A 9,652-nucleotide genomic window follows, 5' to 3' on the forward strand; every position below is an offset into this window, starting at 1 on the left:
CCTGGAACTTGTGTGTAGAGGTTTTTTTGCCAGTTTTGACTTCACAAGGAGACCAGAGGGGGACTCAATTCTGAAACGCCTCAGTTGCATCAAAGGCTAAATATTGTGAGCTCCTTGGCCCATTAAGTCATTTTAATATTTCAGACGTCATTCCTTTATCTTGCCAATTTGTTTACTACCAAACTATTTCCACTCGAGTCCTTAGGAAAATCTGTGATGTGCTTTTGGGTCTTGGGAAATGCCCTGAAATTCAGTTTGCAGCTAATGCAGACAACTCTGTTTCCTAGCTGACTTGCAACTCTGMAACTCTCTTTCAAAAGGAAGCAAGTATAGATAACTATATTTGTTTTCACAAACATTAGAAACAGTTTCTTTCACATGTCCTTTTCTATTAATACTGGCCAGTTTAACACCTTATTTTGGAAATAATTACTTATTTTGGTCCTCAGAAATCCCCCAGTCTAGATGGCCAGTTACTAACAAATACTCTGTAAACTTGTCAAGATGAGTGTTTTCTGAAAAATTTTTTCAGAATATTTTTCTGAATTCAGAAAAAAGTATTTTCAGATGTAATATACAGTGGTTGGGAAATTAATCTATCTTTAAGCTTTTCTCCAAATTTCATGCTGTATCTCTGAAGAAGTGTCTGTGAATTCTGTAGTGAAGGTCTTGGTGTTCATAGTCACTGCCTGTTATCTGAATTTTCTTTTGTTCTTTTTGGCTTTAGTTTCAATTTCATCAGATTTAGTTTTGCCAGTTTACTTTCTCAATAGCACTGGATTTTACCATTTTTTTATTCACTGGCACCTATTTTATCATGCTATTTGCTGAAATTTTTATGCAGTTTAGCAAAACTCAAATGTTTACAGAAACAGAACTTAAAATATCAACATGCACATGTATATCCTCAGTACATATTTTTTAATGTATTCTTTTTGCTGTTATTTATTTACTTATTTGAATTCAACTGTTGTTACAAGTTGGTACTTTTTAATATACTGTGGAGATTGATAAGGCTTATCTATACAATTAGATAATGTGTACATTTTTTAAAAGTTAAGAGATCTTGGAAGTCCCCCATTTTTTTCCTAACAGCCGACAGAGGTTTCAGTATTGGAGGTCACAATGAGACAGACCCTCACAACTGCACAGAGTTGGCACAATCCTTACTCTATAACTGCTTCCATCACCTTGAAAAACTTTTTTCTTCAAAAATATATGTACAGTCATGGCAGTGATTTTTAGGGATAAAAAGCAGGAAGAAAGAATCAGTAGTAGACTAAGTACATAATTTTTCTCTGGCAGGTCTGGATTTCATGCCAAACTCTGCTGTAGACCACCACGACAGTTTGAGATCAAATGCTCTCTTTTTAACCCTTTCCCAATTTGGAAAATAAGCATTTACCTCACAGAATTGTATGGGTGTCTAAATTAGTCATGATAGGTTCATCCAAAGAACCTTATTTACTCTTCCATGTAACTAAAATTTGGCTTGGCAACATKGAAGTGCAGTATTGGACTCTTTAAAGCACTTCTAGATTCTTTAAACTGCTAGGAAAGAAGATATTTTTCATTATGCATAGAGGGAAGAGAAAAATAGAAATCTGTTTTTTTAATTTGAATTTGTGACATATTTCAAAGTTCTTAATTTTGACAGAAGGGACGCTATTAGAAATAGTAGAAACATACTCCTTTTTCATATGAGAAAAGACAAGCCAAACTGGATGTAGGTGTGGAGATAAATATAAGTGAACAAATTAGGGGAAAAGTATAGCATTGATCCAGATATAAAACAGTGTAAGCACCTCCATAATACTTAAAAGTGGATGCTTCGTCCTGAAGTCTCCACAAAAGTCAGTGATAAGATGCCAGTCAGTGTTACTGTCATTGGTAGAGGGCATTTCTCCAAAGCTCTGCTTGCTGATACAAGCTCTTTCTAGAAATGAAAGGAACAAGAAACAGGAGGTCAAGGCCTTGAGTGTTGTGAGGGCTATCTCGATGATTTGCATGAAATTGGTCAGTAAAGTTACAATTTTATGACATTTTGCTGCAAAGTTTTTCCAAAAGTATTAGATCTTTTGGGGTGCACGTTTTAGCTTCAATTGACAAGWTAACTTTTCTTGAAAATTTTCCTGAATTAATTGCTTTAAGACAAATTCCTTTTTGTGTTGCTATTATGCTTTTGTAACTAATTCTTTATAATCCCTATCCCTTGTCATCCTTCCAATGTTATATAGAAAAATTGGAAGACTGGGGCTCAGTTGACAATATCTATGGTTCTAGTGCAGAATCCGAAGCATTTAGTGCTGATGTTTTTCTTATACATACTCTTTGATTCCTCTTTATTAATGCTGTATGTGGGAGATCTACTCTTTTCTTTAATTTCTTCCCCATCCAATAGAGATCCGTTTCACAGAATCATAGAATGGTTGAGGTTGGAAGGGACCCTTAAAGATGATCTGCTMCAGCYGCCCCAGCAGGGACACCCGGAGCATGTGGCACAGGGCGGCATCCAAGAGGATTTGAAGACCCCCAAAGAAGAAGACTCCACAACCTCCCTGGGCAGCCTGTTCCAGGGCTCTGTCACCCTCACTGTGAAGAAGGTTTTCCACATTTGGAGATGGGACTTCCTGTGTTTCAACTTATACCCATTGTCCCTTGTCCTATCACTGGCCACAATTGAGAAGAGCTTGGCCTTTTCCTCCCTACCTTCCCGCTTCGGTTATTCATACATATTAAGCAGATCCCCTCTCAATCTCCTCCAGAGAAAACAGGCCCAGCTCACTTAGTCTCTCCTCATATGGGAGGTTCTGCAGTACCTTAATCATCTTTGTTGCKCCTCGCTGGACCGTCTCTAGAAGCCCCACGTCCCTCATGTCCAGGGGAGCCCAGAACTGTCCCCAGGGCTCCAGGTTTGGCCTCCCCAGAGCYGAGCAGAGGGGCAGGATCCCCTCCCTCCACCTGCTGCCAACATCCTCCTGATGCAGCCAGGAKCCCATKGGCCTTCTTGGCCATGAGGGCACTGCTGCCTCATGGCTAACTTGGTGTCAACCAGGACTMCCAGGTCCCTCTCCGTGGAGCTGCTCTCCAGCAGGTCGACCCCTAATCCGTCCTGGTGCCTACATTCTACATGTTCCCTTGATTTCTTTTCCCACTATTGAGGGGGACCTAGTCAATAAAGTGCATCTCCCTGCCAGGCACTGGGAGACAATCTGCTSCTACCTCTGGTACTAATAACCAAGTGCTCATTTGACACCAAAGTCTAATTTGGGCTAATAGCCAAAGATGCATACCATGTATCCTACAGACATAAGGGGTAGTTCTCACAGCTTTTCACAGTCAGAAAATAACTGCTTCTCAAGGGTCTTATTCTACACAGCAGAATGGAGCTAACAGTATGGGATCACAGGATACACTTGGATGGCAGCTGTTATTTAGCACCTTCACTTTACATTAACCACTATTTTTCTGCTATTATGGAGGACAGCTGTAACTAGTTACAGCTCTGGGAGAGCATATGGATTAATAGGTTTTCTGTATGGTTAGCAGAGAAATAGTCTTCCTCTAAGCCAGTACAAAGGGTACTGCAATGACATCATAYTTTGGCTAGGAATTTGGGATTGCTGTTATGCTCCCTGTTAGACGGCCTTTATAGTTAATTTAGAAACTTGCATGTGACATGCTCCAGGACTTTCCTGTATGATATCTCTTGTTGTGTACTGTGTACTTATTCGTGGGTTTTTAGCTGACTGCCTTTGAGTATCATTATTTTAACTAGAAGAGAGAAAGTGACAGATGCTGGACCACGCAGCATTACCTCTTTGTCTGCGGTCTCCCTTGGTCTAGTGGAAATTCTAGTAGTTGTCTGTAATTGTATCAGGTGAGACCAGGCCAGGCAATTGCTTCTTGTACAAAAATCATTCAGGGTACGAAATAATAGTTGATACATTTTTTTTTTTTAATTTTTGAGAGATTTGAAATTACCCAAATGGATTTAGTCAACTCTGCTTAATGTCTGCATGGAGTTTTGATGAAGCATGGCACATGCTGATGACACATAGGCACTTTATTACTATCTGCTGAAATAATGTACCACTTAGCCACCTAAAATATGTCCRGAAACTTTGACTTTAAGGTTCCCGTGTAGGTGGCTTAAAATATTTTACTGGAAAATATGAATATACAATGCTTAGTTGTTCATTTTGCAGCTTCTCTCTGGACATTGCATGAAGAAGTGTTTCTATGGAAAGTATTAGTTCTTTCTTCCATAAAAAAAAAATAGTGCAAAATAATGGACTTGTGATAATAAATTTTTACAGTTCCAATGTCTGCATAAATAAACATCAGAAGATGTCCTTCTTGCTGTAATTTAAGCCGATGAAGTTGACATTTTTCTACTGTATTTTATTTTCTAGCAGTATTATATCTACTGGAAAATATTAAGGAAAAATGAATTTAACATTGGATGTGCCAAAGAACAGAAAAATGGGAAGTTTTTAAGAATGTGCGTGTCACATTGTATGTTTGTTGGCTGCTGAGTATCAATGTGAGCTGTGTTTGTAAAGTATTTTGTTGTAAGGAAAAAAATATGTTTATTCCGTATGAATAGGCATGTATATGCTTAAGCCCATTCTATAAATAGTTGAATTAAAGGACACCAGATGTTGAACAGAAGCTGCTGCTGCTGCTTTCTGAACTTTATGGTATATTCTTTCAAAACCCACAGGAAGTAGCTGAGGGGAAAAGTATATTAATTAAGTTCAGAAATATATTTTCCAGTTATAGAAAAATCTCCAAAGAAAATACTGTTTGATCTTCAGAAATAAGAGCCAGGAATCTGGTTGCAGCATGCAGCGCTGTCTCGTGGGAATCAAAGTTCARACTCCAATCCTACAAAGTTAGGCTTGCCTGAGAGCAAGCCAGTCTGGCCCCTTGGAAATGGACCCATCTCTTTCACCCATCTCGTCTGGCCGATGTTCAGAGTTCTGTAGACAGGATACAAAAAAAAAAACAATTTTTTTTGTTGTTGTTATTTTAATTTTCTTGATCTGAAGGAAGAATCCTGTAATAACAGAACCTCAGTAGAAACAAAACAATTTCAGAATGTGTTTCATAAGCTCCAGAACTAAGGTAAAATACATATATGTGATAAACGTGCTTTGTACTGGTTGAGAAGCAAGATTTACAGTGAACCCCCAATTCTACATTTAAAAAGTATAGTAACTTCTTTGTCAGGAAATTCAGCCAGAATGTGTCCAAATTTCAGGGTTCTTTAGATCCAAGCACTGGAACAGTGTCTACTCTCAGTGCTTGACATCGTGTCCATCTCTCTCAACCCAGTGATTTTTTGTCTATATGAAATGAAAAAATGTACAAGAAGGTCCGTAAACCTTGATGAGATTCTTCATCAGGTGGTCTTACCCCCATCAAGTGTCAAACAGATATATACTTTGAGCAGGTGTTGTCATACTTGTACCGTTCTTGGAGTAGCAGGGGAAAGTGTGACTTTCTCTTCTCTGTCTCAAAGAATTCTAATGTAGGCTTTAAGAAACTTTCCTGCTGAATTTGTGTTTTACAAGGTTGTACACTCCCTTCTTTCCCTGCTCAAAAGAAGACAGAAATATCTTTGAATATTAGATCTATTATATTTCTCTTGAAGCGTAATGATGACATGAACCTGAAACTGAAACAGCTCTTTTTTTATGTGACCTATAATGCATAAGAACTGGTGACCTATAACAGATAAGAGAGGAAGAGAGAAATGGAAGGGATTCTCACTCTCTCTCCCTCTCTTTTTTTTTTTCCAAATTAATTCCTTAATATAACTTTTAATCTTTGAATCAGTCTACAGAGTTTCCATTTTCTTCCGCATCACATTTGAAGACTCACACAGTACTTTAGAATATGCTATATCGTATTGCCAACTTTAAAGGCATTTTGTTACTCAAAAACCGATTTATTCCTTCGTATAGAATGTCTTCTATCAATACAGTGTTTTTGTAGAGTGGAATATTGTTATATGATAGTTTCACAAGCTTTGTCTCTCAGTTACTGGTCAAGATTTGCTTTAGTGTATAGCCTAACCCTTATGGACCTACATTGGAACCCCTATGGACCTGTTCTGAACTAATCCCTTTTAATCTTTCTTGTAAAGCCAAAATCTACTGCAACTGAGCGAGCCATTGCAAGACTTGCAACGCACCCCGTCTTGAAGTCAAAAATTGCTGAGCTTAAAGGTATGAAAAAGTATACTAACTTGTTTGTGACTGCATTGCTTTCAGTGATGTTATTTTGCTCTTACGTATTTCTGTCATGAAATCAGAGTAAGTAGATCAGCTCTTTCTGCTATCTTACCTTGCTACAGCTAAAACAGCATAAGTTTGTGCTTATGTGAATTGGTTGAAACTAGATTTTATTCAGCAGTATGCCATAACATTTTAAGATATGGACTCTAAGACAAACAAGGATCAGCGGAAAATCTAAAAAGCCAATGGATGTAGTGGAGTATCTCGAATATAAGACCCACTGAGCTGGCAATGAGAGTAATAAATAGGTAGAGCTGAGTTCTCAAATTTATTTCACAAATAATTCTGTAAGCTTCATTGGAATCTGTTACCAAAATCCTTGAGGAATTGTTTCTGGTTCTTTAAGATAAGTGCTTTTCTCTGTAAACTCATATTCTAATAAAAAATGTTAAAAAGAGTGAAGTTCTAAGGAGAGTGCCATAAAGTTGCTTCATTTTAAGAAACTACTTCAAATACTCGTTCTATTATATCTGAAGAATTTAGTGTTTCTTTACAGATTTCACACAAAAGGTATTGTCCTAAATAAGCATGGTTATAAACTGCAGATTACTTGTTGAAAGATGAACTCATAGTTTAAACCCAAGTTCAAAAAATGTGTATTGACTTGGTAATAATTTCAAGCTGTTTTCCCCACTTTCTTTGTCATTATATTCTAAGGCATTCTTTGCCCCATTTGTTCAGTAACTGAGTAATAGACATTCAAAATATACTTACTCGGTGCCGTAGATTTAACTTGAAAAAATGTTTTGCTAAGATAACTCATATACTGTTATGTGTAAGTGCAAAACCTTTTTTTTTCTGCCATTTTTACAGCTGCTGTAAAAGCATTTAAGGATGCAAGAAAAGCACAAGCCAAAACTCAGCTTTCAGTAAAGGATAAATCAGAAGAACACTCTAAGTCAGCAGATCTCAATAGCAATGTGGATGACCAAGTTCTTAAAGCATTTCAAAAACAGCAAGAATATGAAGACAAAGTAAAAATAAGTATGAAATTAGGAACTGCCACAGAGAAGGAACTTTGTGAGAGTGAATACGAGCAGAAAATTGGGGAAAGTGAGAAAGCATGCACTCCAAAAGAAGTTTCATTACAGGCAGCAGAAGGGCAAGCAGTTGCCCGGAGTAAAGTAGGAAATAAATTTGACTACTCGAAAAGAAAACAACCTAAAAGCATAAGCAAATTCACTGCAACAAAAGAATCAGTTAGTGATGTTAGTGATGGGGAACAACATGAAAAAGAATACTTTGATGATAGTACGGAGGAAAGATTTTATAACCAGTCATCGGACTCTGACAGTGATAGCAATGATGATTTCTTCATTGGCAAGGTAAAAAGGAAGAAAAAGATAGCAGCAGCTAGTGGCTTGTCTTCAGTAAAGGGAAAAAACAGACCACAAAAAACAGTACTGAAGAAAGAAAAGAACACAATGCCTAGGACAGTGCAAGATTTGATTGGAGAAGAAGGAAAGCTGCAAGCAAAAACAACAAAGCTAGAATCAGTGTTCTGCAGCTCACTCTCTACCTCTAATCAGAAACCCCAAAATATAAGGTAAACCTATTCTTCTGTGCTCTTTTGTGCCCCCCAGTAATAGAAATTGACATTTTTACTGTTTTTTTAGTAACTATCAGCAAGCAGACAATCAAYAAGCAGAACTTCAGCCAAAATTTTCCATATTATAATGCTTGAAGAGCCATGCACATTATTTTGATGATGACCCTTTATTCGCAAGTGCTTCTTCTTACTAATTTCATGAGAAATCATAAATAATTTTTTATTTTTAGAAATACGAAGGACCAACCTCTCAAAAACAGGAGAACAGGTATGTATTATATCATATGATAAGCTTGAAAATATCTTGAGGTATTTGAAGTAGGAATCACAAGGGACAGTGCTTCTCTCTCTGCCTTTATATTGAGCAGTTTAGTGCTACCTACCTGTGCACAAACAAGACTATCAGATTGTAATACTAATCACTAACATATAGTTTAGCCTTTAATTAASTCTTAACTCTTTCATTATTTTACTCAACTTACACTACATAGTTCCATTTTTCAACTTATTAWATCATTCATATTGAGTTGCATTATTTTAATGCACAGAAAAAAGTAAAGATTAATGAATATTAAATTATTTGTTTTTTTCATGTAATTGTAAGACTTCAGCAACTATGGTCTTCCAAGTGACAATTTACTTGGCTGCAAGATGAGAAAACCTGTCATAATTTTCTTTATACACTCAGGTGAATGTTCCYTGTGTCTCAATAGAAAGTTCTTGTAAATTCTACATTCATAAGATAATTTTAYCCATTTGTTATAAACGTTCATGATATATTGTTCTATGTTGTATTTCGTGTACAGCTTTTCCTAAAAAGGAACCACAGATCAAGAAGCATCAATTTGATAAAGTTGCAGGTATTAAATGCAAAAATAAAAAAGCATGTTTGGATCAGCCTCTTCATCCCTCATGGGAAGCCAGCAAGAAACGTCGAGAACAAATGTCTCAAATTACAGCATTCCAAGGGAAGAAGATTAAATTTGATGACTAGACTTTATGTAGATYCAGATTTTTAAAAAAGATTCTTGTAGATTTGCATCTGTTGGTATTTTCTTATGGAGCAACAACTGATGTTAGAACACTTCTTTTCTTTCCCCTCTCTGTAATAAGATTTGAAGACAGACTAGAAGTCTTCMCTGAGATATTTTTGCAAGTTTTATGAATACATATCTTTTTAAAGACATATTTAGGTGTCTTTAAATTATTTTCATTCAACTGTCATTATTCTTTGAAAACAATACTTTAAAAATTCTGTTGCTAGAATTAATAATCTGTTTCTAATGAAGATTAGGTAAATAATGCAGTGTGGTATCTTGACTTAACAGGAGGTCATGTGGTGTTCATTTGTAAGCTGTATTAGATGGTTCTTGCCATTAACAAAATACACCCTAATGTGATTGAATGTTATGAGGAAGATCATTTATGCTCTCCAAGGGTAGTATGGATTCTTTGGCGTTTTGTTTGARTAAAAATACACATAAGACTATCTGAGACCTTGGGTAAGGGGAGAGGGGAGAAGGTAAAATATCATCAGAAGAAATAATCCTAAGAATATATCATCATTTGCATTTCAGATAAGAAAAGGTAAGAGATCTCTTAAAACTTGAACATACTTAAATTCATACTTTTATTAAATAGCTAAAGAAGTAGATCAGTGATACTCATGTTATTAAAAATTCTACATATCAATAAAATATTTGCCTTCATAAATTGTGATCTCTGTCTTTCTTTGATTATGCTGGCAGTTTGAAGAACTGAAAATGGCTTAAGTATTCCAGGAAAATATCTGCGTGCT

At 36.3% G+C, this 9,652-nt stretch overlaps 1 protein-coding gene across 1 annotated transcript in view; it reads left to right on the forward strand.

Moving 5' to 3' along the window:
- The window catches only part of SRFBP1 (serum response factor binding protein 1), a 58,114-nt gene extending 49,122 nt beyond the window's left edge, over positions 1 to 8,992 (forward strand). Inside the window, exons 5-8 of the mRNA XM_026046609.1 lie at positions 6,155 to 6,236; positions 7,119 to 7,851; positions 8,085 to 8,122; positions 8,661 to 8,992. Of these exons, the coding sequence (XP_025902394.1) occupies positions 6,155 to 6,236; positions 7,119 to 7,851; positions 8,085 to 8,122; positions 8,661 to 8,848 (1,041 nt within the window). The 3' untranslated portion in view covers positions 8,849 to 8,992. The remainder of the gene's footprint in view (positions 1 to 6,154; positions 6,237 to 7,118; positions 7,852 to 8,084; positions 8,123 to 8,660) is intronic.
- Positions 8,993 to 9,652: the final 660 nt, after the last annotated feature.

The sequence above is a fragment of the Nothoprocta perdicaria genome, unplaced genomic scaffold (genome assembly GCF_003342845.1).
Source record: "Nothoprocta perdicaria isolate Ctin4 unplaced genomic scaffold, notPer1 scaffold_45, whole genome shotgun sequence".
In the NCBI taxonomy this organism is placed as follows: domain Eukaryota; kingdom Metazoa; phylum Chordata; class Aves; order Tinamiformes; family Tinamidae; genus Nothoprocta; species Nothoprocta perdicaria.